This window comes from Monodon monoceros, unplaced genomic scaffold (genome assembly GCF_005190385.1).
Source record: "Monodon monoceros isolate NGI ecotype Baffin Bay Population unplaced genomic scaffold, NGI_Narwhal_1 Super_Scaffold_9, whole genome shotgun sequence".
Taxonomy (NCBI): Eukaryota; Metazoa; Chordata; class Mammalia; order Artiodactyla; family Monodontidae; genus Monodon; species Monodon monoceros.
Genome location: NW_021703786.1, coordinates 17,817,048 through 17,844,938, shown reverse-complemented (window position 1 = coordinate 17,844,938; position 27,891 = coordinate 17,817,048). Strand labels below are relative to the sequence as shown.

At 49.4% G+C, this 27,891-nt stretch overlaps 1 protein-coding gene across 2 annotated transcripts; it reads right to left on the bottom strand.

Moving 5' to 3' along the window:
* Positions 1–26: 26 nt before the first annotated feature.
* Positions 27–27,550, bottom strand: TTC25 (tetratricopeptide repeat domain 25). 2 transcript variants are annotated; one of them, XM_029212439.1, is made up of 12 exons: positions 27,338–27,550; positions 25,533–25,664; positions 25,128–25,278; positions 24,419–24,480; positions 23,773–23,938; positions 22,226–22,450; positions 21,842–22,049; positions 16,206–16,292; positions 8,755–8,951; positions 5,139–5,239; positions 3,417–3,501; positions 27–760 (listed from the first exon to the last, which is right to left on the bottom strand). In XM_029212439.1, exons 1-12 carry the CDS (start codon positions 27,449–27,451, stop codon positions 213–215), a joined length of 2,076 nt encoding a protein of 691 aa, XP_029068272.1. In that variant the 5' UTR covers positions 27,452–27,550; the 3' UTR covers positions 27–212. The 2 variants fall into 2 exon arrangements, with proteins under 2 accessions (XP_029068272.1, XP_029068273.1); XM_029212440.1 differs by lacking the exon at positions 27,338–27,550 and having other exon boundaries at positions 25,469–25,662.
* Between the last annotated feature and the right edge of the window lie 341 nt (positions 27,551–27,891).

Genomic DNA, 27,891 nt, shown 5'->3' with positions numbered 1-27,891 from the left:
AAGGAGGCAAAATGACAGACTCAGGGTTTGTAAGAGTGAAAGATGCACATTTAAAGGGAACACAGTAATAGAAAGAGACAGAGGTGACCTGTGGGACCCAGTCCACATGTTTTCCTATTAGAGACAAATCTCAGCTTGAAGGTCCAGTTTAATAAGATCTCCGTGGTCCCTGTGAACACCAGCCTCCTGATTGTAATGCCTACTCGATGGCTTCATTCGTCTTCCTTTTCATCTTTTTCCATTTTTTCAGAATTTTCTGTTATTTCTGGTTCTCTTATTTCTCCCGATTCTGTTTTCCCCAGTGCTTTGGACCCTCTTCTGCCGATTTCTGAAAGTGTCTTCTCTAGTCCTTCAGACTCCCTCGTGCTTGATTCTTCTGAGAGGTTTTGGTCCAGTTCTGAAGACCTCCTGTAAATTTCTCTTGTTTCCCCTCTGTTCACTGCTGTTAGTTTCCTGCCTGCTTCTCCGGATTGTCCCTCGGCAACATCTCCTGGACCTCCCTCCATCGCAGCTGGTCCTTTTCTCCTTGAGGGGCTGGCTTTTTCTACTTCTCCTCTCTGCCTATGTTCTTCTGGTCCACTAGCTGTGATCCCCAGGGTTTCCTTAGACAAGTCACCTTCGGTCGCTTTCTCACTCTTCATTTGCTCCCGCTCGCACTGCTTCATCACCTTCTCGGTGACCTTCTCGGGTTCATCTCTCATTCTCATCGTTTCCTTCTCCTTTGCCATCACTGTTATACTATCCAACGTAGTGGCATCTTCTGAAAAACAAGAGAAAGGAGGGAAGAAAGGTAGAAGTTTGTCCGTCTCCGGGCCTGGGGGAACCCCAGCCTGTGGGGGCCTGTGCTTCTAAGAGACAGCACCCCTTTCCAAAATGAGAAAAGGGATCATCATTTACTGAGCACCAGCTCTGTTCCTGGCATCATGTGAGCGGCACAGATTATACCGTTCAGTCATCAAAAAATTGCATAGTGGGGCTTCCCTGGTGGCACAGTGGTTGAGAGTCCGCCTGCCGATGCAGGGGACACGGGTTCGTGCCCTGGTCCAGGAAGATCCCACATGCCGTGGAGCGGCTGGGCCCGTGAGCCATGGCCGCTGAGCCTGCGCGTCCGGAGCCTGTGCTCCGCAACGGGAGAGGCCACAGCGGTGAGAGGCCCGCGTACCGCAAAAAAAAAAAAAAAAAAAAAAAAAAATTGCACAGTGTTACTGATTCGAGTTTGCAGTCGAGGGACCTGAGATTGATAAAGGGGAAATCACACACGATGGTTACATTGCAAATAAATAACTGGCAGAGCCAGGATTTGAACCCAGGACAGTCTGCCCCCAGACCACATTCTTTCTTTTTCCCTACGAGAACTAGCACAGGTGCTGGGAAAGGACAGTGGCTTCTCCTCCAGCATCCCCATTCTGCATTTCCCTTCGTCCCTGGGAAGCATATTCATCATTTGTTGGGAGGTTCCCCGTAAAAACGTGAGCAGATTGTGGTGGAAGTTCGGACGGAGAGCAATTTTACAACCCAAGGGATCTTTGCTCGTTGTTTTCACCAGCTACATAGAAAAGTTACCAATCCCTTCCTGAGTCTCCTTCCACTTCCTGGAAGTCCTGGTTTCTAAGCCGCCTATAGGGGCTCTGGGTTCAGAGCAGGAAAATGACGTGGTTTGGCCAAGACACATGCAATGCTGCCACCTGCTGTCCGGGAGGGGAAGTGCCCAGCAGCTGCCGGCCTCAGGGCCTTCCGGAGGAGTTTTCAGGATGCCTTTCCCAGCACTCCGTCGGCCAAGGGAGGAGGATGCTTGGAGCATCTGCCACTTCCCTGCTGTACCCTTCACATTATTGCTTCTGTGGCTTCTGAGCGCAGTTCCAAGGGTGTGTGGAGGCAGAGGCAGATCTCTGAGGGGATCTGGCCACCACGTGGCAGGTGCTGGATAATAAAAGGCTGTCATCTGGCTGCTCAGGTGCCCAGAAACCCCATGCCCAAATTCCCGCTGCTGTACCTGGATCAGAGAGGGTTTCAGCCTCGGTGCCTGCAAGGGGCTCTGTCCCCCGAGGAGCCCGGAGCCCCAGCCCCAGCTACCCTTTACTGCGATTTGGCTGGAGGGAGGGCCCCTCAGAGGGGCCGACAGAAACTGCACAAGCGTGGGAAAAGCATGGGTTCCAGAGGTAGGCTGCTGGAGACTGGAATCCGCTGTGGGACTTTAACCCCTCTGCCTCCATGTCCACACCCGTAAAATCAAGCACGGAATACTTATTTCTTAGTGCTCTGGGATCAGATGAGTCGGTATGTATAAAGCTTAGACGAGCGCCTGGCATGCAGGAAGCACCGAGTGGAGGTCAGCTTCTCTTATCATCCCTCCCCCTCTGGGGCCCGTCCCTGGTCCCTGTCGACGGTGGGGCCTGGAGTCCCAGCCACTTCCTCTTCCCTCACTCCTTTCATGGGAGCCAGTCAGACAGCCTAGAGCAAGGCGGGGGATCAAAGGCCTCTCTACTCCCTGGAGCCCTCGGGAGAAAGAATGTGATAAGGGCTAGACCGGCCAGCAGGAGCACAGCCCTGCCACCTATGCAGCTCAGCTGGCCCTTGGGTCCCCTGCCCCGACCCCTGCGCTGCCCACTGCTGGCCCTGAAGAGCAGCTGCCGGCAGCAGGGGAGCGTGTGGCTCTGAGTCAGACTGCTGTGTGACGTGGGCAGATCACTCAGGCTCCAGTGCCCCCAAAACAGTACCTACCTCCTAGGTGGTGAGGACCGAGTGAGATCATTCTGTCTAATGCTTAACCCAGTGTCGGGCCAGCGGTAAGAGCCCCCGCAGTGTAAGCTACTGTCATTCCACCTCTGTCTTTGCTCCTTCTGTTTCCCACCGGAAATGCCCTCAACCTTCCATCTTGTATCTGGAAAATGCTTGGGCATCTTTTGGAGCCTGAAGCAGAAGATTCTCCCTCTTGGAAGCATTCCCTACCTCCCCACAGAACTGGGAGCGCCCCTGCCCGGGACCTCACAGCAGAGCACTGTCCCCCTGCACAGCAGGCTCCGGTGCAGGAGGCCTGGTCGCCGGCAACTCTAATCGCCTGGCTCTCCCACTGGGCTGTGGGCTCCTCCAGGGCAGGGACCAAGCTTCTGTCTCCTCCCAAATCTCACACCTTCCTGGCACGTGACAAGCGCTCAACAAATAGTTGATGAATTGATTAAAGAAATACAGGAGTACTGAAGAAATAGGGCAGACAGCACGGGTTCTGACCGCAGCCCGAGGTCTCCCTCTCCTGTCCCAAGAAAGGCTGGGGTTGGTGGCGGCACTGAAATCAGGATACTTGGTGAGCAGTGCCAAGCCCCCGACCGAAGGAATGGCAGGAAAGCATGGCGAAGACTGCCAGAAGGAAAGCAGAGGGAGCGTTCTGAGGTTGCCGTCTTCGGGGCCCCAGAACTCACCTTTCTCCTTCTTATCTTTGAGTATCTCCCTGTAGTTGGTTTTCTTCAGCTCTTCAATGATGCCCTTGTTGACATCGTCCAGGGCCTGTGGGTGGCAGAGGAGCTGGTGAGCTCTCTTAACCCCGTGTGACCTGTCCTTTCCCCACCCAAGCCCCAGCGCCAGGAGGCAGGGCTGTGCAGAACCCTGCCCCCTCCCCTTTCCCCTGGCTCTTCTGAAGACTGCCGCCCTGAGGTTAGTGGATACTATGCACTTGGAACTCCCCACACTAAGTGGTATGAGAGATAGCGCGGCTTGCAGGCAACTCAAACTCATTTCCCTCGGGCTCAGGCCTGTTCTGGGGGGTTGCGTCTGTCTACTGAGTCCCACCTTTTAACCTAAAGCTTCTCTTGGCTTCAGCCAGTGTAAAAGAGACAAGGCAAGCCCTTCAGCCCGCAGCCAGGCAGCAAGCCACGGAGGGGACTCAGCCACACACTGTGGCTGGGGGCTGGCCTGCCTTCTGAGGGGCTCCCACGGTGTCTGCAGGACCCCCGGGGACCTGGAACTCAGCCTGTGTGCATCTTGAGGGCAACTCTGCCCTCTTCGTCGCAGCCCTCCCCCTGACCCCCCCGGGGCAGAACACCACTAAACACTCAGGAAACGTCTGCCGGGCCTAGACTCTCTTGTGCAGCGTTGGTCTGCCCCCCTCGTATGCTTTCCTGCCTGGAGATGCCATTCCGGGGGGTGAAAGGTCAGGGGCCTGGTCCCATGAGGAGCCACTTAGGGCCGTGGGTCCATTTGGCTTGACAGGCGCTTCTCTTTGCCTCCTACTTTCAAAACCTGCCCAGCCTCCAAGGCGACCTCAAACCCTCCTTTAGGGGAAAGGCCCAGCCCTGCCTACCCGCTGAGGCTCTCACGCTGAATCCCCTAGTCCCTGTCGCACGGGTCAGGAACGAGGGCGTTGTGTTCTAAGCTTCCTGTAGACACCACACTTCCTGAGGGCCGGGACCATGGTCGTCACCTTTGGTGCAGTGACGGGAAGACTTTAGATCTGCACCGTGTGGTACCCAGAGGCCTCACGTGGCTATTGGGCACTTGAAACACGGCTAGTGTGACTGAGGAACTGAACCGTAACTTTTACTTACTTTTAATTCCTTTTACTCTAAATGGCTGCCTGACCAAGCAGCGCAAGAGGGTGAGGCAATCACGCTGATTTCTTATCGGCTCCTGGGGGCGGGGTGGGGGATGGGGGGGCTGGTACTTTTCAAACTGCAAGTCCTAAAATGCGCTTAGGAGGGCTCAGCCAGCATTAAAGAAAAGGAATGAAAAGAAAATAGAATAGAGTAGGAAATATCAGTGTACATAGTAAAGGTAAATATGTTTTGTAAAACTTTCTATTTTTTTTGTCTGTTTTTTCAAAGAAAAGTATGTGTATTGAGGTGAATTCTCTGGCAGTCCAGTGGCTGGGACTCCGAGCGTGCACTGCCGAGTGTGCGGGTTCGACCCCTGGTCTGGGAACTAAGATCCTGCAAGCTGCACTGCAAGGCGTGGCCCAAAATAAAAAGTTCACAGTATGGGTATTGGCTGGGTTGCTATAGCATCTGATGGCGGTAACACACAAACAGTGGAAAGCCACTGCCCTACCCAGAATGTGCCCTGCGGTTGGGGGGGTGATAAATATCTGGGGTTGAGAGCCCGGGGGGCCCACCCAGCCCCAGAGCCGGCCCAGCGGGGGAGAGGCTCACGTTGATGATGGCCTGCTGTGCCCGGCTGTTATGGACGAGCTTCGCTCTCTCCAGGGCCTTCTCAAAGTTGTTCACTGCCGACTGGAAGTCTCTCAGCTTCACTGAAGAGCACGAGGGAGACAGGTAGATTGTGACATTGTGTGCTGCACGATGCGGCCGCCCTGCAGGTGCCAGTGGCCCTCGGGAGCAGCCCCAGGCGGGCAGCATCTGGGCCTCCCAGCACCACCCTTTCCAGACATTCCTGGGTCCTCACCCAGGACATTTCTGGTCCTCACCGCTAAGGACCAGAACCTGAGAGGCTGAGCCTTGGATTTCAGGTGCAAAGAGTCAGTGAGGGAAGGGGTCTGTGCCCACATCATGCGTCTCCAGGGGGACAACTCCATCTTGCCCCATCTTTAGATTGTTCCAGAAAATATCTTTTTTTTTTTTTTTTTAATGTTCACTCAAATTTGTTAAGAACACTGTGGAGACCAAACACATCTGGATGGGCTGGCTGTGACTCGTGGGCCAGCGGCTGGGACATCAATGCCCACGCTGGTACAATCCGAACCCAGAGAGGAGGCAGCTCCCCCGAGCTCACTCACCGGACAGGTTAGTGCTGGGCCAGGGATGATGGCCTATGGACTGATTGGCTGCCCTTGAAAAGAGGTTAATTTCAGGAAGGAAGGAGAAAAGTGCTCACCTGCCAGGGTCTGGGAACACCACACTCCACTTTCTTTACACACCACTGCTTCCTCTTATAACTGAGGACCCCAAGATCCACCCCTCCCCATGAACTGCTTTGGGATCCCCGGGGAAAGAAGGGCCTTGTGTCCATAAGTCAAACTGCAAAAGGCATTATATCTGAAAAGCAATTCTAATATAGTTCTGAAAGTCTGTGGAGTCACAGTGAATGAGGTCAATACATATTTCTTTTTCAAATACACATTTGAAAGGAAGGAAAGTCACTGTAATCCCTCAGAGACCACCCTGAATAAATGTCAATGTCATTCGGACACCGCAGGTCGGAATAGGAGTCATAACACTTACGGGAGTGACGCAGTAAAGGCCGTTCCTTTTAACTGAATCTATAACCTGAAGTTATCTTCATTCTGGGAGCCCTTTTCCTCTTCTCTTCCCCCCTCTGTGTATCCACAAATCTACACATTTATATTTACATTTTCGTTGAGCCATAAATCGACTTTTCTAAGGATTGTAATTGTTTCTCATCTGTGTTAGAAACACTTATGGGAAGCTGACGAGAGGGCAGGAAGGAAGAAATGAGTATTTCTGGAGTGCTCGCTATATGCTAGTTCTTGTTCTAAGTGCTTACACGCTTAGGTATTACCTTATTTCTTCACACCAACCCTCTAGGTACATACTATTGATATAATTATCCCTATTTACAGAGGACGAAACTGAGGCACAGAGTGGCACTTGCCAGGAGGGCCCAGAGCCCAAGATCTGCCCGCTCGGCTGTGTTGCCTCTACAACCCAGTGGCTCTCAGGCTGCTGCACTCGATTGGATTTTTCCACCCTAGAGTGGGGAAACTGAGACCGGCAGTGAGTGGCCTGTTTCTCCAAAGGCCCTCAGGGCCTAATAAGACCTCCAGTGGTTAGGACTGGGTGCTTTCACAGCTGGAGTCTGGGTTCAATCCCTGGTTGCGGAACTAGGATCGTGCAAGCCCTGCTGCACAGCCAAAGAAAGAAAAGTCCTCACAGGAACAGGAAAGAGTTCTAGGAAACGCCACAGTAATCATGTCTTCCGCAGTTTACAGTTTTCAAGTGGTTTTCTCTATGTTTTTAGGGAAGAATCTACAAGACGTAACGAGGCCCAGGAGTCCCTGTGGGTCTGGCCCCTCACCAGCCTCCTCTCTCCAGACTTTCCTGGCCCCCAGGAGCTTGACACTGGTCTCCTTCAGTTTCTTAAATCAGCCAAACTCCTGCCCACCTCCTTAAATGCAGTCCCTTTGGCCGAAAAGTTCTGTCTTCAGATCTTGGAACAGCTGGTGCCTTTGCATTCTTAATGTTTCTGCTTAAAAGTTACTCCTCAGGCATGCGGGCAGGAGATAGTTACCAGTTTTGCTCCCTACTGTATGCCCAGCTTTGGTGCCTAGAAGGTTCCAGGTAAGCATCTGTGATGTGAATAAGTGAATGTGTGCTAAGGCCCCTGATCAGAGCACCTATCACGCTTCCTCCTTCTCTGGGGTCAGCTGCGTGCCCGGAGCAGGGCAGCTCAGCACAGTGATTAGGAGCCCGAGCTCCACTGCTTGCTTATTACTGTAAGCTATTTGTTTTTTAAGTTCATATTATGAAATATTTCAAATATACAGAAAAGTCGGAGGAATAGTATCATGAGCCCCCATTACTCATCACCCAGCTTCAAATATCATATGACGTCACTTATATGTGGAAGCTTAAAAAGTGATACACACAGGGCTTCCCTGGTGGCGCAGTCAGTGGTTGGGAGTCCGCCTGCCGATGCAGGGGACACGGGTTCGTGCCCCGGTCTGGGAAGGTCCCACGTGCCGCGGAGCGGCTGGGCCCATGAGCCACGGCCGCTGAGCCTGCGCATCCGGAGCCTGTGCTCCGCAACGGGAGAGGCCACAACAGTGAGAGGCCCGCGTACTGCAAAAAAAAAAAAAAAAAAACCGCAGGAAAAAAAAATGATACACATAAACTTATTTACAAAACAGAAACTAACTCACAGACTTAGAAAACAAACTTACCAAAGGGGAAAGGTTGGGGGGAGAGATAAATTAGGATAAATTAGGAGGTTGGGATTAACATATACACACTACTACATATGAAATAGATAAGCAACAAGGATCTACCGCACAGCACAGGAGACTCTACTCAGTGCTCTGTAATAACCTATATGGGAAAAGAATCTGAAAAAAGAATAGACCTATGTACATGTGTAACTAAATCACTTTGCTGTACACCTGAAACTAACACAACATTGTAAATCAACTCTACTCCAATATAAAATTTAAAAATTTTTAAAAATACCAAAATATCACCAATCTTGTTTCATCTGTTCCTCCTCACCCCTGCCCCTTGCTGTTTTTTACCAACTTTATTGAGATGTAATTCACTTAGTATGAAATGCACCCGTTCGTAAGTATACAGTTCAACGATTTGGGGTTCAACGATTTGGGGTAAATTTATAGGCTTGTGCAATGATCAGCACAACCCGATTTTAGAAATTTTCCATCACCCGAAAAAGTTCCCTCACGTGACCTGGGGCAATCTGCTGAACCACTCGGAGTCTCCGTTTCCCCAACTATAAGAGGGCAATAATGCCTCCATCACTGGCTTGCACAGTGATTAGGTACAAGAAGGCACATGTAAAGGCTACCGAGGCAAGAGGAGTGGAGCTGTTTTGATGACAACATGACACTGTGCTGGTCTGCAGATGAGTTCCTCAAGGGCAGGGCAGCTCTCAGGGGCCCCCAAGCCCTAACTGAGCTTAGCTTAAAGTAGGCACTACATACGCTGGTCAAAATGCAGGGGTTTATCCCCACTCTCAGAATCGGAACTCTCAACGCAGGGATACACTGGGATGGTAAGTTCAGGCCACAGGATTCCCGGCCCTGACATGGGAAAGGTAGGGTGGTCCTCATGGGGCCCATACCTTGTGCCTGTGCCACCAGAACACTGGCGTTCAGCTGCCACTCGATGTCCCCTTCTTCCTCAGCCCACTGCTGGGACTTCTCACCATAATTCTGGGCCTGCCAGGCCTGGTCCAGCTCCAAGTAGCAGCGGCCAATCTCATGGAACAGCCAGGTCTTCTCCAGGGTGCTTTTGGCCAGAGGGATCTTCTCCTCCCATCTGGGGACACAAGAACCAGGGTCAGCTCCTTCCGCTCAGGCCCTGCACTCGGCCATAGGAGGCTGGGCTTCCTACTGATGGCAGAAGAAAAACTGTTCTCCAACTACCAGTCCTTTTAGAAACAGGGGTGGAGCTAACAAGCATTAACATATTTTTAAACTACTAAAGTTATTTTGCTGTATCTATGGGACTGGCTTTGACGATATAAGAGTTGAAAATAATGTTTGTAAAACAGGATTTGAAATAACATAATAACATTTAAGAATATCATTAAGCACATGTAAGAGAAAATCAACACAGAGAAAAGACTGGAATGAAAAACAAAATACCAATAAAAGGAAGAGCAGGATTAGAATTAGTACTTGTCTCTGGGTGGTGGGACTGAAGACTTTTTCTTTTACTTTTCTATATTTTCCAAACTAATATTTTAACATTAAGCACATTTACTATAAAACGTTTTATTATAAAAAGATACAGGGATTGGTTCAAGAGGGTGGAGTAGAAGGACGGGCTCTCACTCCCTCTTGCGAGAGCACCAGAATCACAACTAGCTGCGGGACAATCATCGACAGGAAGACGCTGGAACTCACCAAGGAGGACACCCCACATCCAGAGACAGAGGAGAAGCCACAGTGAGACGGCAGGAGGGGCGCAAGGACAATAAAATCAAATCCCATAGCTGCCGGGTGGGTGACTCACAAACTGGAGAACACTTATACCACAGAAGTCCACCCACTGGAATAAAGGTTCTGAGCCCCACGTCAGGCTTCCCAACCTGGGGGTCCGGCAACGGGAGGAGGAATTCTTAGAGAATCAGACTTTGAAGGCTAGTGGGATTTGATTGCAGGACTTTGACAGGACTGGGGGAAACAGAGACTCCACTCCTGGAGGGCACACACAAAGTAGTGTGTGCACTGGGACCCAGGGGAAGGAGCAGTGACCCCAGGGGAGACTGAACAAGACCTACCTGCTAGTGTTGGAGGGTCTCCTGCAGAGGCAGGGGGTGGCTGTGTCTCACCGTGAGGACAAGGACACTGGCAGCAGAAGTTCTGGGAAGTACTCCTTGGCATGAGCCCTCCCAGAGTCCGCCATTAGCCCCACCAAAGAGCCGGGTAGACTCCAGTGCTGGGTTGCCTCAGGCCAAAAAACCAACAGGGAGGGGACCCAGCCCCACCCATCAGCAGACAAGTGGATTAAAGTTTTACTGAGCTCTGCCCACCAGAGCAACAGCCAGATCTACCCACCACCAATCCCTCCCATCAGGAAACTTGCACAAGCCTCTTAGATAGCCTCATCCACCAGAGGGCAGACAGCAGAAGCAAGAAGAACTACAATCCTGCAGCCTGTGGAACAAAAACCACATTGACAGAAAGACAAGATGAAAAGGCAGAGGGCTATGTACCAGATGAAGGAACAAGATAAAACCCCAGAAAAACAACTAAATGAAGTGGATATAGGCAACCTTCCAGAAAAAGAATTCAGAATAATGATAGTGAAGATGATCCAGGACCTTGGAAAAAGAATGGAGGCAAATATCGAGAAGATGCAAGGAATGTTTAACAAAGATCTAGAAGAATTAACAAACAAACAGAGATGAACAATACAATAACTGAAATGAAAAATACACTAGAAGGAATCAATAGCAGAATAACTCAGGCAGAAGAATGGATAAGTGACCTGGAGGACAGAATGGTGGAATTCACTGCTGTGGAACAGAATAAAGAAAAAAGAATGAAAAGAAATGAAGACAGCCTAAGAGACCTCTGGAACAACATTAAACACAACAACATTTGTATTATAGGGGTCCCAGAAGGAGAAGAGAGAGAGAAAGGGCCTAAGAAAATATTTGAAGAGATTATAGTCGAAAACTTCCTTAACATAGGAAAGGAAATAGCTACCCAAGTCCAGGAAGCACACAGAGTCCCATACAGGATAAACCCAAGGAGAAACACACTGAGACACATAGTAATCAAACTGGCAAAAATTAAAGACAAAGAAAAATTATTGAAAGCAGCAAGGGAAAAACGACAAATAACATACAAGGGAACTCCCATAAGGTTAACAGCTGATTTCTCAGCAGAAACTCTACAAAGCCAGAAGGGAGTGGCATGATATACTTAAAGTGATGAAAGGGAAGAACCTACAACCAAGATTACTCTACCCAGCAAGGATCTCATTCAGATTCCATGGAGAAATTAAAAGCTTTACAGACAAGCAAAAGCTAAGAGAATTCAGCACCACCGAACCAGCTCTACAACAAATGCTAAAGGAACTTCTCTGAGTGGGAAACACAAGAGAAGAAAAGGACCTACAAAAACAAACCCGAAACAATTAAGAAAATGGTAATAGGAACATGCATATTGATAATTACCTTAAACGTGAATGGATTAAATGCTCCAACCAAAAGACACAGGCTTGCTGAATGGATACAAAAACAAGACCCATATATATGCTGTCTACGAGAGAGCCACTTCAGACCTAGGGACACATACAGACTGAAAGTGAGGGGATGGAAAAAGATATTCCATGCAAATGGAAATCAGAAGAAAGCTGGAGTAGCAATACTCGTATCAGATAAAATAGACTTTAAAATAAAGAATGTTACAAGAGGCAAGGAAGGACACTATTTAATGATCAAGGGATCAATCCAAGAAGAATATATAACAATTATAAATACATATGCGCCCAACATAGGAACACCTCAATACATAAGGCAACTGCTAACAGCTGTAAAAGAGGAAATCGACAGTAACACAATAATAGTGGGGGACTTTAACACCTCACTTACACCAATGGACAGATCATCCAAACAGAAAAGTAACAAGGAAACACAAGCTTTAAATGACACAACAGACCAGATAGATTTAATTGATATTTACAGGACATTCCATCCAAAAACAGCAGATTACACTTTCTTCTCAAGTGTGCACAGAACATTCTCCAGGATACATCACATCTTGGGTCACAAATCAAGCCTCAGTAAATTTAAGAAAATTGAAATCATATCAAGCATATTTTCTGACCACAACGCTATGAGATTAGAAATCAATTACAGGGAAAAAAACGTAAAAAACACAAACACATGGAGGCTAAACAATACGTTACTAAATAACCAAGAGATCACTGAAGAAATTAAAGAGGAAATCAAAAAATACCTAGAGACAAATGACAATGAAAACACGATGATCCAAAACCTATGGGATTGGCAAAAGCAGCTCTAAGAGGGAAGTTTATAGCTGTACAAGCCTACCTCAAGAAACAAGAAAAATCTCAAATAAACAATCTAACCTTACACCTAAAGAAACTAGAGAAAGAAGAAGAAACAAAACCCAAAGTTAGCAGAAGGAAAGAAATCATAAAGATCAGAGCAGAAATAAATGAAATAGAAACAAAGAAAACAATAGCAAAGATCAATAAAACTAAAAGCTGGTTCTTTGCGAAGATAAACAAAATTGATAAACCATTAGCTAGACTCATCAAGAAAAAGAGGGAGAGGGGCTTCCCTGGTGGCGCAGTGGTTGGGAGTCCGCCTGCCGATGCAGGGGACACGGGTTCGTGTCCCGGTCCGGGGGGATCCCACATGCCGCGGGGCGGCTGCGCCCGTGAGCCATGGCCACTGGGCCTGCGCGTCTGGAGCCTGTGCTCCGCGGTGGGAGAGGCCGCAGCGGTGAGAGGCCCGCATACCGCAAAAAAAAAAAAAAAAAGAGGGAGAGGACTCAAATCAATAAAATTAGAATTGAAAAAGTTACAACGAACACCACAGAAGTACAAAGCATCCTAAGAGACTACTACAAGCAACTCTATGCCAATAAAATGGACAACCTGGAAGAAATGGACAGATTCTTAGAAAGGTATAACCTTCCAAGACTGAACCAGGAAAAAATAGAAAATATGAACAGACCAATCACAAGTAATGAAATTGAAACTGTGATTAAAAATCTTCCAACAAACAAAAGTCCAGGACCAGATGGCTTCACAGGTGAATTCTATCAAACATTTAGAGAAGAGCTAAACCCACCCTTCGCAAACTCTTCCAAAAAACTGCAGAGGAAGGAACACTCCCAAACTCATTCTATGAGGCCACCATCACCCTGATACCAAAACCAGAGATACTACAAAAAAAGAAAATTACAGACCAATATCACCGATGAATATAGATGCAAAAATCCTCAACAAAATACTAGCAAACAGAATCCAACAACACATTAAAGGGATCATACATCATGATTTATCCCAGGGATGCAAGGATTCTTCAATATACGCAAATCAATCAATGTGATACACCATATTAACAAACTGAAGAATAAAAACCATATGATCATCTCAATAGATGCAGAAAAAGCTTTTGACAAAATTCAACACCCATTTATGATAAAAACTCTCCAGAGAGTGGGCATAGAGGGAACCTACCTCAACATAATAAAGGCCACACAGGACAAACCCACAGCAAACATCATTCTCAATGGTGAAAAGCTGAAAGCATTTCCTCTAAGATCAGGAACAAGACAAAGATGTCCACTCTCACCACTATTATTCAGCATAGTTTTGGAAGTCCTAGCCACGGCAATCAGAGAAGAAAAAGAAATAAAATGAATACAAATTGGAAAAGAAGAAGTAAAACTGTCACTGTTTGCAGATGACACGATACTATGCATAGAGAATCCTAAATATGTCACCAGAAAACTACTAGAGCTAATCAATGAGTTTGGTAAAGTAGCAGGATACAAAATTAATGCACAGAAATCTCTTGCATTCCTATACACTAATGATGAAAAATCTGAAAGAGAAATAAGGAAACACTCCCATTTACCATTACAACAAAAGGAATAAAATATCTAGGAATAAAGCTACCTAGGGAGACAAAAGACCTGTATGCAGAAAACTATAAGACACTGATGAAAGAAATTAAAGATGATACCAACAGATGGAGAGATATACCATGTTCTTGGATTGGAAGAATCAATATTGTGAAAATGACTATACTACCCAAAGCAATCTACAGATTCCATGCAATCCCTATCAAATTACCAATGGCATTTGTTACAGAACTAGAACAAAAAATCTTAAAATTTGTATGGAGACACAAAAGACCCCGAATAGCCAAAGCAGTCTTGAGGGAAAAAAACGGAGCTGAAGGAATCAGACTCCCTGACTTCAGACTATACTACAAAGCTACAGTAATCAAGACAATATGGTACTGGCACAAAAACAGAAATATAGATCAATGGAACAAGATAGAAAGCCCACAGATAAACCCATGCACCTATGGTCAACTAATCTATGACAAAGGAGGCAAGGATATACAATGGAGAAAAGACAGTCTCTTCAATAAGTGGTGCTGGGAAAACTGGACAGCTACATGTAAAAGAATGAAATTAGAAACCTCCCTAACACCATACACAAAAATAAACTCAAAATGGATTAGAGACCTAAATGTAAGACTGGACACTATAAAACTCTTAGAGGAAAACACAGGAAGAACACTCTTTGACATAAATCACAGCAAGATCTTTTTTGATCCACCTCCTGGAATAATGGAAATAAAAACAAAAATAAACAAATGGGACCTAATGAAACTTAAAAGCTTTTGCACAGCAAAGGAAACCATAAACAAGACGAAAAGACAACCCTCAAAATGGGAGAAAATATTTGCAAACAAATCAACGGACAAAGGATTAATCTCTAAAATATTTAAACAGCTCATGCAGCTCAATATTAAAAAAACAAACAACCCAATCCAAAAATGGGCAGAAGACCTAAATAGACATTTCTCCAAAGAAGACATACAGATGGCCAAGAAGCACATGAAAAGCTGCTCAACATCACTAATTATTAGAGAAATGCAAATCAAAACTACAGTGAGGCATCACCTCACCCCAGTTAGAATGGGCATCATCAGAAAATGTACAAACAACACATGCTGGAGAGGGTGTGGAGAAAAGGGAACCCTCTTGCACTGTTGGTGGGAATGTAAATTGATACAGCCACTATGGAGAACAGTATGGATGTTCCTTAAAAATCTAAAAATAGAACTACCACATGACCCAGCAATCCCACTACTGGGCATATACCCTGAGAAAACCATAATTCAAAAAGACACATGCATCCCAATGTTCACTGCAGCACTATTTACAATAGCCAGGTCATGGAAGCAACCTAAAAGCCCACTGACAGATGAATGGATAAAGAAGATGTGGTACATATATACAATGGAATATTACTCAGCCATAAAAAGGAACGAAATTGGGTCATTTGTAGAGACATGGGTGGATCTAGAGACTGTCATACAGAGAGAAGTAAGTCAGAAAGAGAAAAACAAATATCGTATATTAATGCATATATGTGGAACCTAGAAAAATGGTACAGATGAACTAGTTTGCAGGGCAGAAGTTGAGTCACAGATGTAGAGAACAAACGTATGGACACCAAGGGGGGAAAGCGGTGGGGGTGGGGGGGTGATGAATTGGGAGATTGGGATTGACATGTATTAAATTTTTATTTAAAAAGAAATATATGTATTTTAATGTAAAAAAGATACAAGTGGGTAGGTAAACACTCACAGGCCTCTGTCTTTTGGCAGCTAGACACCAGGGGCCATTCGGGAAACCATATGATGTGGAACAGAAGGCTCTGGTGATCGAGTCTATTCCAGTCAAGCCACAAAGGCCTGAAGGACAACTTCTCTCTGTGCGGTCAAGCCCGCTCCCGAGTCTCCCTGGGGCTGAGTCACCCCACTGGAGCAGGTCACCAGCCCCAGGGCTGGACATGAAAAGTCGAGCAGTTAAGCCCTCTGGAGAGCTCAGACTCCATTCCCAGTGACCCCATGTGACTGCACAGAGGGACAGAATAAGTCAGATTCCCAGAAGTCAATGGTCCACCTGGTCCTGAACTTGCCCAAAGTAAGGGTCACCTGGAGTACTTGTTAAAGTCAGATTCCTGAGCTCTAACCCAGACCTGGAGAATGAGAATTTCCAGCGGAGAGGCCCAGTAACTCATACGCCTAACAAGTGTCCTCGGTGACTCTTGTCACTGGGAAATTTGGAGAAAATAATGATTCTATTCTATTAATTAATTTAACTGATGAGCCACAGAGTTTACGAAGTGGCTTGCCCCTGGTCGCTTAGCACAGCCAGGAGCCAAACTCGGGTCTTCCGATGCCTCTTTGCCTGACATCCTGCCCCAGTCTGGGAGTCCAGTGGGAGGGTGGGATGTCCTGGCCCCAGAGTAGGGAGGGGACAGTCCCGGGTCACTCACGTGTCAATGGCTTGCTGGAATTTCCCAACTCTGGCAAAAACCCTGCCAATGTTGTCCAGGGCCCTGGACTTGGCATCAGGAAGATCACTGTGGGGAAGAAGCAAGACAAGGCCATTCTAGGCACTATGGAAACTGAAAAGAAGGCAAAGATGGGCCAGTTGGAGGGACGATGCCCAGGCTGGCAAGGCTGCAGTACCCAGGCCCTCTTGAGCCCTGTGGCCGGGAACGGACATTATCGGGACTTTTCCGGAGGGCAAACAGGCAACAGCTTGCAAAGATATCCCTTTGGTCCAGCAACTCCCCTTCTAGGAATTCACCTCCAGAATATAACGTAACAAGGACACTCAAGAGAGTGTTGTTTGTAGTAATAAACAGTGGAAACAATCTGAATTCAATCAGTGCAATTTTTTGTGTACGAAAAAAGTCCCTGATATATTAAGTTAAAAAGTCAGATTATGGGAGCACATACAACGTCCGTTGCCCCATTAAGTGTTAAAAGTGAATGTGCGGGCCTGAAGCAGAAGCTGTGCTCAAAGCTCTGACTATGGAGGAAGGGGCCACGAGCCCAGGAGTGCAGTAACTGCAGCTCTAGAAGCTGGAAAAGGCAAGGAAACTGATTCTCCCCAGAGCCTCTGGGAGGAGTGTGGCCCTACCAACACCTTGATTATGGCCAGGGAAACTGCCTTCAGACAGCCAACCCCCAGAACTATAAGAGAATAAATGCGTTGTTTTAAACCACCAAAAAATAAGTAAATAAATTAAAAAGCGGGCATTTTAAAAAGAAATAGAGGATGTAAATCTAACTATTAACAGTGATTACCCAAGGGAAATGAGAGTACGAAGGAAACTTTTAATTTATCCACATAATCTTTTCAGTATTCACGTGTCATCAGAAAAGCGATGAATATATTTCCATAAATGGCGGGGGGGAGGGATGGAGGGGGAGTTTGGGGTTAACAGATGGAACTATTATGTATAGAATGGATAAACAACAAGGTCCTACTGTAGAGCACAGGGAACTATATTCAATATCCTGTGATAAATCAAGTGGAAAATAATATGAAAAAGAATGCATATATATGTATAACTGAATCACTTTGCTGTACAGCAGAAATTAACACAACATTGTAAATCAACTATACTTCAGTAAAAAAATTTACACCTTAAAAAAAAAGATATTTCCATAAAGAAAAGGCAATCGCTCCCCCCTACACTGGTTCTTTACTATTACCATATTACCATATGAACATTCTGATCTGTTAAAAAATACCTCCTTCCCAACAAATAAACCAAGAAAGCCCTCCCCCAACCGCAGCCCCCTCCCCCAGCATCCCTCCCTGACTCCCTCCCTTCTCAGGCAAGCTCCCCTTCTTCCCTTCGCCCCTCAGCCCCTGGCCCACAGTGGCAGACTTCCTCGTCTTCCAGGAAACTCTGCTCTGATTTAGTCTCCCCACCGTGGCCCCGCTGCCTTTTAAATGCAAACCTGACCAAGCCATCCGTCTACCCGCAGACATACCCACATCTGTCTGCAGTCTCAGCAAAGCTGTGTGTGTGCTGGCAAAAGGGAACAGCCTCAGTGTCTGTCCGCAGGGATGCAGTTACCTACGTGCATACTGTGGGTGCTGCAATACCTTTCTATGAAGCTATTCGAAGAATAAGACATTCCTTTCCAAGGCACGTTCTTTTTTAAGAAACCACAGAAGTGAGTCACTTCTGTTTTAAAAATCCTATGTATGTGTACATGTACATAAATATGTAGGTAAATACATTGAAAAGGGGCCAAGGGGACACATCTCAACGCGGCCGCAGGGAAGCGAGGGGAGTGTGGTGTTGAGGGCTGTGGGGAGACTTAGCACCACACAGTTCTGGGTCGAGCACAAGGCCGCGGACTGGTGTGAAAACAAAGCCCTCATTGGCCCTCACTACTTCCAGCTAGGTCCTCCCTCCTCCCTCCCCACAGGTCCTGGCCCCCCTGCCCAGCACACGAGCCGCCGTTCCCCCAGCCCTCCACCCGTGCCCTGTCCCTCTGCCTAGGGAGCCACCCTTCTTGTCCTATCTTTTCCTTCCCTCCTCTCTGAGGCCCCCTCAGCTCCTCTCTCTTCGGCTTCTGGGCCACGTTTGCTGCTCTGATGTCAGCCTCCCCTTCCAGAGTGGATGCTCTTTTCCGGTGTGAAGAGACAAGTTGAAATATGTTACTTTGTTCATAACAATAATGTGTACTGTTATCTTTGACAGTAGTGGGACTGAGAAAGCCTGCCATCAAGTCATCCACAGAGTAATCAGAGAAAGGAATTGAGGGCTGGGGTCACTGAAGAAGCTGCTCAGACAAGTTGGGATTTGAGCTGCGCCTGGAAGGATGGTGGGCTTTGGAGGTGGGAGCAGGGCTGATTCCACTGAGGACACCCGTGGGGCACACAGGTGAGACTCATGGGTGAGACTGGCGGCCCGGGGACTTCCCTGGTGGTCCAGCGGGTAAGACTCCAGTGCTCCCAATGCAGGGGACCTGGGTTCGATCCCTGGTCGGGGAACTAGATCCCGCATGCATGCCGCAACTAAAAAGATCTCACATGCTGCAACTAAGACCCAGCGCAGCCAAGGGAAAAAAAAAAAAAAAAAAAAAAAAAAGACTGGAGGCCCGTTTGTGGATGTTGCAAAGGAACTAAGCTTGTTTAAGGAACACCTCTGTTTGCTTACTCAGCCACTTAGCACACATGCATCACATGCCCATTACGTGGCAGATGCTGGGAAGAGAAAGGGAGTAGAAAAGTCCAAGGTCTACAGGGCAGGCGAGAAACGTATGGCGTGTGGAGAGGGAACACCGAGGAGGGCTGCTAAGTCACTCTGGGGCACATGGTGGGCTTTCCCCAAGAAAAAAACACTTCTTTACAATTTGAAGGATGGGGAGGAGGGAGCTGATGAAGAAAGGGCTGGCAAAAGAGAAGGCTGAACAGAAGCAGAGCCGAGAGGTGCTGGCCAGGGCTCAGGATGCCCAAGGGCCCGGAGAGAGCCTGGTCAAACGAGGTCAGGGTAAGTCAGGTCAGGAAGGACGGTCTGACCTGAGCAGACCCGGGCGCTGGAACTGTCTCCCGACCACTGGCTTTGTTTTGCACAGAAGGGCCAGCTGGGCGGCAGGAAACCCAGGTCGGAGGAAACAGGCAAGAAGTGAGGAAGGTCTGGACTGAGCTGTGGGAGGGAATGAGAGAAGGGAAATTTTTTAAATTTTATTTTTAATTAATTAGTTTATTTTGGCTGCGTTGGGTCATTGCTGTGTGCGGGCTTTCTCTAGTTGCGGCGAGCGGGGGCTGCTCTTCGTCGTGGTGCGTGGGCTTCTCATTGCCGTGGCTTCTCTTGTTGCGGAGCACAGGCTCTAGGCACACGGGCTTCAGTAGCTGCAGCATGTGGGCTCAGTAGTTGTGGCTTGCGGGCTCTAGAGCGCAGGCTCAGTAGTTGTGGCGCACGGGCTTAGTTGCTCCACAGCATGTGGGATCTTCCCGGACCAGGGCACGAACCCGTGGCCCCTGCATTGGCAGGCAGATCCTTAACCACTGCACCACCAGTTAAGTCTGGGGAATGTTCTCTTGACGGCAGGAGGAGGCGTGGATGGGCCATGGCGGGCTGGCGTGAGCGGTAAGGGGAGTGAGCTGTCTGGGAAGCTACCTTGGCTCCTTCCTGGGGACTGAGTGGCCACCAGTGCCATCTTCACGGATAGGGGGTCCTGAAGCAAGAGATTTGGCAGGAAGATGAGGGGCTCCACTTTGGATATGTTAAATTTGGGGCTCCTGTGGGACATCCAAGTGGAAATGCCTTGGACTCTGTTGCATATGCATGTCCGGAGCTCAGAAGGGAGGCAAGAAGTAAAGATTTATGTCTTTAGGGCACGGGAGAACGTTGGATCCAAAGTACTGTATATACTTATTTAATCCTCAAAATCCCCATGAGTTGGTATTATTATGCCTTCATTAGAGATGAGGAAACTGAGAGGGTCAGCAACTGAATCAAATCCACACTGCTTCTAAGTGCCAAAGGCAGGAATCAAATTCAGGTCTGTCTCCAAAGCTGGTTGTTGTTTGCTTGTTTTCTACTCCTGGAATGGCCAACATGCGAGATTCCTGCTCAGCACGGTGAGGGCAGGTGAGAAATGAGCTGGGAACGGACGGACGGCTTCTAGGACTCGGATGAGCAAGGGGGAGAACACAGGTGGCGGGCGTGTTCAGGAGATCCGGTTTGGCCCAGAAGGGTGGACTGACATTGGAGGGCTGTGCAGAAGTGGGTTCAGAGAGGGCCCTGAGTGCCAAGCGAAGGCATTTGCTTTTAACCTGCAGGAGGTGAGGGCCCAAGGCCTGTGTGTCAGCAGTGGAAGGACAGTCGACAGGTGAAAATCAGCATGTCTCTGGAGGTGACGTGTGGGAGCAGCTCGAGGCAGGGAGAGGTGAGGGCTGACCTGAGAGGAAGTGGGAGGATGGGAGGGACTCCCCTGGCGGTCCAGTGGCTAAGACTCCGTGCTCCCAATGCAGGGGGCCCGGGTTCGATCCCTGGTCGGGGAACTAGATCCCGCATGCCACAACTAAGAAGTCTGCATGCCACAATAAGAGATCCCGCATGCTGCAACTAAGACCCAGTGTGGCCAAAATAAGTAAATTAAATAAGTTTTTAAAAAGTTAGAACAGAAATGGGAGGATGGGAGACTGAGAGAGGCTCAGAACTGTGGGGCGAGTAGAACCGGGCAAGAGAAGGTCACAAATGACTCCAGAGGTTAGAACCAGGGTGCCCAGAAAGTGATGGTACCCCTGAGAGGGGCCATCAAGTCTCGGGAAGAGCTGGTTCCCGAGAGCCAACACAGTATTCATCACAGACACGCAGCGCTGTTCGGAGATCTTCATGTAAACTTCTGCATGTCACCCTCCCTGCTACCCTATCGGGTAAGAGCTACTGTTCTGTCCATTTGACAGAGGAGACCCAGGCTGCAAGAGGTTAGTTAAGTGCCTGCCTAAGGCCCCACAGCTGGGAGGTACAACTTCGAAGCCCCAGCTCTTAGTCAGTGCCAAGGTTTCTGAGGCCCTGCTTGATCCAACCCCTACCTGCTTGGTCCAGTCTCCTCTCGGCCTTAAGCTCCCTCCTGCCAACCTCTGGGCCCTCCCACAAGCCAAGTGTGTCCCCAACACCCAGTCAAGTCCTCCTGGAATACACTTTTCGTAGCACCGGGTCCTGTACTTTTTCCTTATGACACTTATCACAGTTGCGATTTATTAGCTGTGTCACTTTTTGTTTTATCTCTGCGGGGAAATGAGCCTTGTGTCTTGGTCACTGCTGTGTTCGCAATGCTAGCAACATCTGGCATGTCTGGAGTTGATGAATGCTTGTGGAGATGACATAAAAATAAAAATATCCCTAAGAGCCAAACCACTGGGAGCTTTTTGGAATCTGGGGCCACTACCTTCCTTTTGTGGCAAAAAACGCTGACATTCTAGGTGTGCCCTTGTCCTGGATAGGTGGCTCCTCCCTCTGGGGGAATCCACCTCAGGCACACAGGGCAGAAAGTGGGAGCTCAGCCACCAGCAGCCCTGGCAAAAGGCTGAGACGTAGCCCCCGCCCCAGGCCTCGGCCGCTTGGCCTTCCAAGCCCTTGCAGGCACTCACTATTCCTTGGCGATCTCCAGGTCCTTCCTGTGGCTCTGCAGGGCTGCCACCATCTGCCCCAGCTCGATCTGGGCATTCCCTATGCAGCTGTGCAAGTTTCCAACCAGTTCGTCCTTGTTGGGCACCTCCTCTTTGTTCCATTCCAGAACCTTCTTCAACACTTTCTCAGCTTTCTGAAGGCTGCCTTCAGCACTGCCGCTGGTCAGCACTGGGAAGGGAGAGAGGCGGTATGGAGCGGGGAGCAGCCCCCCCGCCCCGGATGACAGGGGAGCCCACTTCCCCCTCCAGATTCCATCCACAGGCCAGCGAAGCCAGGGGCTCCGGCTGCCGTGCGGCTCTGTCCCCACCTGGCCACAGGTCCGCCCTTCTGAGAGCACCACCCACACATGTCAATGTCCTCCAGGCTCTTGAGGATGTAGCGGGCCGTCTGTGAGGGCCGGCGCTTGCGGTCCCGCAGCCACTTCTCTTGCATCAGTTTCCGGTCCCGCTCCCTGGCGTAGATGGGCTTCTGCTGCCTCCAGAAGTCACTGCGCCTGTCCAGGTAGTTGACACCCGTCATGATGAGGTCCTCCACGGTCAGGCCGCACTTCATGGTGCCTCTGATCAGGTCTGTGGGCAAGGGTGTGGGGAGACGTCTAAGGGGAGTCACCTCCTCTTGGCTAAGGGTCTCCCTGTGGGGACCTCTCCCTGGAATTGGGGGACAGTAATGAAAGCAAGAGCACATGGGTGGGAGAGTGGGTCTAACTGGGTCCAGACAAGGCCAGAGCCCCCTTCTTCAGGCACTCTCATGGCACAGGGCTTCGAGCATAGGCCCCTTACGACAAGACATGACGAGCTAGCAGAAGCAGCAGCTGGTAGATAGCTTTCTGAAAAGCTCCCAGCCCTCGGGGCTCCCTTATTTCAAGCTGTGTCCTCAGAGAAGACAAAGTCGAAATGCACAACCTGGTCCAGGTTGCCAGTGACAAGCAAGTCCCCAGGTGCCAAGTGTGCCAGTGCAAGCTGGGACCTGGAGGGGCATGCCCGAGCTCTGCCCACCTGCCTAACCAGAGGTCAGAGCTGGGAGCAAAGCTGCAAGGCCACTTGGGTAATGTTCCGGCCACCTCTTGCTTCCATGGAAGCTCCTCTGCAGGGAGGGAAGCATCCAGGCCTGTTACAGAGGAGTTGTGCCAGCAGTGAAGCTGCCCCTGAGACGCAACCTGCCAGGAATCCTACACAGGACCTTGGGAAGTCAGTTCTGGAGAAAAGGCATTGGCTTCAAGGGCGATCCCGGCTCAGGTTCAATAGCTAATGGCAACACTCCCACCACCCATGTTTATAGGAGACAGTCATATAATGAATGTGTGATGAGGAAATAGGCTCTGTCCTATTTCCTCTCCCTGCCAGCATGGTGTGGTGGGAAGAGCGCTGCACTGGAGGTTAGGAGGCCTGGGCTCTGCTGCCAGCTCTACCACTAGCTTGCTCGCCACCTTGGACAAGTTACTCCCCATTCGGGGTCTCTCTGATAAAAGGAGGGATTAGAGAAGATGAGGTTTTAGGACATTACGGTTCCACGGTCCTAGGATTTCCCTTCTAGCACCTCCAAGCTGGATTCCTTTGCCCTCTGTACAGACTGAAGGCTCAGGGGATACCCCTTTGGGGACCGCAGTGGTAAATCTCCGGCGTTCCCTCCCAGGGTACCATAGCACTTAAGAGCTCTGGTTCAGAAACTGGACTTCTTGGATTCAAATCCGAGAGCCGTGTCACTGAGTTACTTAACCTTCCTACGCCTCAGTTTCCTCATCTGTAAAATGAGAATGGTAAAATGAGAATGGTTCCAGAGGAACGTGTCAGCAAATATCCTTTGAAAGGCTCTGCCTCTGGCTTATACATTAAGCATCCACCCCAGATTTCCTTCGCCCCGAGTTCCCTGTTGCAAAAAAAGTGTCTGAAACCTTCATCCAACAGGAGCTTCTCCAGATACTCCTTGTCCACGTAGAGCTCGCCCAGGAGCTGTCGGATGGTCTTCTCGCTCTTGAGCGAGCCCTTCTGCTTGGACTCTCTCTTGGGATGGTGTACCAGCTGTCTCACGGGATGAGGCTTCTGCTGGGCTTTCACGCTCTGGGAATATGGAGCAATACCCAACAGAGCCTGAGAAAGGAGCCTGGAGCACCCAGCCAAGGTCCCCTGAGCCTGTGATCCCAGACCGCTCCCTCCAGGACCTCCGTGGGCTGAGAACCATGGAGTGTGTCTGGTCCAGGAACAGCTACACTCCCAAAACCCCTCAGGAGCTGGGGCAGAATCTCATGACTGCCCGCACTGGCCAGGAGCTCATCACTCCCAGGCACGAGGGCCATTAAGACTTGGTTTTTTTATTGGAGTATAATTGCTTTACAGTAGTGTTAGTTTCTGCAGTATAACAAAGTGAATCAGCTCTATGTATACCTATATCCCCTCCCTCTTGGGCCTCCCTCCCAGCACTGCCCCCATCCCACCCCTGTAGGTCATCACAGAGCACCGAGCTGAACTTCCTGTGCTCCTCAGGCACGTGTGGCCTCTGCCTTCCGAAGGACATGATGTCAGAGCAGCCAGGGCCCTTACCTCCGCCTGCTTGCTTAAGAAGGACAGGTCCCCTTTGTTCTCCAGCTTAATAGAAGAAGGACCTGCAAGGACAAAAGCTGGGGCTCAGGTCGGCCGGGCCCCCAGGCACAATCTATCACCTATTTTATGTGGAAATAGTTGCCTTTGGCAGGAGGATGGTGGAAGCTGGCTAGCAAGCAAATGGTTCAACACTCTCCTAGGAGCCAGGCAGCCCCCACTAGCCTAAGGCCACAGCAGGCCCTGGGCACCAGGGGTGCTCTCCACTTCCACATTCTGCCGCCCACAGTGGCAAGCTCTCCACCCACCCCCACCCCCACTAAGCTGATGGGCAGAGCCAGCCCTTGGTGCGTATGAGGTAAGGGAGGAAGCCAGGGACCGGGGAAGGCTGGGCTCAGGACCACATTCTACCCTATGACAGCAGGCCAAAAAGAGCCCTACTCGTCTGTCTTGGGGTGAGTAAAATGGTGCTTCTCATCTGGCTTTGGAGAGAACCAGACACTGCAGTGCTCGGTACAGCGGATCGGGGGACTGGTCTTCCCAGTGGACAGTTCCTAATCCTCAAGGAAATCATGAGCGGCCAGATCCACGCTTGGGACTCCCTGTAGCCCTTGCGGTGGTGGCTGCTCACCCAGTGCACCTCGGGCCTTCCCCCAAACCTAAGGATTCCAGGAGCCTCCTGGATAAGGGCATAGGCCTCACGGTCACTCACTTCCCACTGAATTGTTGATGGCTTCCTGGGCTTTCTGAATTCCAACTCTGAATTCCCGATCGGGCCTCAGCTTGTAGCCTCGATGATAGAACACCAAGGCAAATTCAAAGTCTCCCATGGTGTACAGGGTCTCCGCCTTTTGTAAAAGCCCCTGAAATGAGAGCAAGTCAAATCAAGGAGGGCAGACAAGGCCTTCTAGGACTCAGGTGTGGTGGAACAGAAGGGTCCCTGGCTTGAGGATAAATGTTGGGATACAGGGGCAGAGAGCCAGGCAAGTAACCTATGAAGGGAAACGGCAATCAACTCCAGGCAGTCTGGCTGGTTCTTCAACCAGTACTAACCAGAGGCTGTTGCAGCCGGTGGCAGTGATGAAGAAAGAGTGAGTCCTCCCACCCTTACGGTCACCTTGCAGAAAGTCGGGTCACCCTGGAGTGAAGCCTCAGCATCTTCCAGGGATTTCTCCAGCTCTCCCATCCTGAGGAAGCACTTGGAGCGGGCAACCAAGCAGTTCTTATCTCTGTTCTGAAGGTGAAGAGCCTGAGAAAGAAACCACTCAGGTCAACGGGCACCAGGCAGGGCGAGGTAAGAAGCCGAAACGGACACAGCAGCCCAAACCCTCCTGCCAGAGTTTCAAGGGGACTCCACAGGCCAGCAAACAGGTCTTTTGGATCTTTTCAGACTAAAAGCAGCACCACACTGATCTCCGCTCAGTCAACTAGGTTATCTGCATCTGGCTCATCTGGAACAAGGTAAAATCACAAGCTACTGTGGAAACCACTGGTTGAGATGTGAGAACATGCTACCCCGTGGATATTCGGAATTTCTCCTAGTGTCTGGGATGCCTCCAGTCCACTTAGAATCATAGGGTGTTTGGTGCATAAAAATTCAACCATGAACCCGTAATGGCTGCACAACACATTCAAAATACTACTCGGAGGCTAGCCTTCTGGAGGCTAACAAAATGGATTTTAGACAATCTGCAACTTGGTTATCCATGCCACGTGCCCTCTCTTTTTACATAGCTTATTTGAGAATGAATCACTATTTCAGGGGATTAAGATGAAAGTGCGGGGAAAATGGAACCTGTGATTTTGGCCCTAAAGTGGCAGCAGAATGCTTCCCCTACTCCCCATGTCCTCCCTTCTCTTAAGACCATTACCATAGTCTGCAGTGTACTGTCCTTCCTGAGGCATCAGACTGTACCCGCCCCTGTCTAAGACCTTCACACTTTTCCAGGAAGAGAAAGTAGCTACTTTCTCTTCCTAGAAAAGCCCACTTCTCACCTAAAGCTATAGGCCCTCAAGATGTTCTTTTCTCACTACCTGAGCTTCTCCAGGATGAAACAGGATCCAGAAAGAGGAGAATGCACGGGGCAGGGCCCCTGAACTTAATTGCTGGCCCATCCGATCAATTATTTTTGGTGTTAGGATGTGGTTGGTGATCCAAAGGGCCAAAAGACTCTAGGTAGCAGTTGAGAAGCTTGACTTTAGGGGGAGCCTTTGGACTGGTTACAGGGCTATCCTACCACTCCATTTGTACCAAGCGGGCTATTTGTTATAAAAGAAACAGTCATGAAAACATACGAAAGCTTATTTGGGAGACAGTACAGTAGAGTATGGTGGTTAGCACCTCAGCACTGAAGTCTGAGTGCCTGAGTTTGAATCCTTCCTCTGCCACTCGTTAGTTCAGTGATCTTGGGCGTGTTACTCGACTTCTATGTCAGTTTCCTCATCTACAAAATGGCGTAATAACAGCACCTCCCCCATAAGCTTGCCACTTAACAGTACGCCTGGTATCCTAAAATAGCACTCAATCCCCTTAGGATCGAGTGGAGCTATTTATACTACAGTAAAGTTTTATGATGTTAGTTATTCACTGACCACCTTCCAGAAGCAACCGTGTGCCAGACTTCACTTCTGCAAGCAGCCTCCCAGCCAATCTCCCAACCAGTTATGGGAAACTGAGGAAGGAGGCCAATCGCGAAACATTTGAGTAAAAAAGTAGGAGACGAGGTCAGTGTTAACACAGAGGTTGGTTATTAACAACCAGGCAGAAAGCAAGTGGGAATTGGTAGAAAACGGCCAAACAGGGGCTTATCTGTGACAGGTGTGCATCAATCAGTAACAGTGAAATAATGGAAACAATAGGGTGGTTCAGGAATCATCAGGACCTCAGTGATGGGTGGCTGATAGGTTCGGAGCGCGACTCACGTTGCTGAAGCTATGGGCGGCTTTAGCGAACTCCCCGCACAGATAGAGCCGCTCGCCCTCCGCCATGTAAGAGGCGAAGGTGCTTCGCAGGCCTTCAGTTTCTGGGTCCGCCATGGTGACGCAATTCGGAGACGATGAAGCGGAGAAAGGGAGGAAAAGAAGCCTGAGAACGTCTGTCTGGCTTGTGGAAGCTCCGTCTCTTACCAACAGGGAGACGTAGACTTGCTTCCGGCCCCGCCCCTCGCGCGCAAGGCTGAGTCCCGGGCACAACCGCTGCCAGCGTGCGCATGCGTCCAGGCAGCCGCGCGTTGAGCGGGGCGAGAGGAGTTCGTGGCCAGCGGCTGCAAGGCGCCTGCGAGGCGGGAGCGCTCTGTAATGTTGGCTGTTGCACGCTACATCGGTTCTTCTCGGCGTTGCGTGGCGTTCAGAATTTACAGTCAGGAAAACAGGAAGAAGGTCGGGGGCAGAATTCCAAATAGGGGTAAGGCATCCGTGGCAAGGATATGTGCACGTGTACCACTATTAGAGGGAGAGAGCCCTGGACTTTGGAGCCG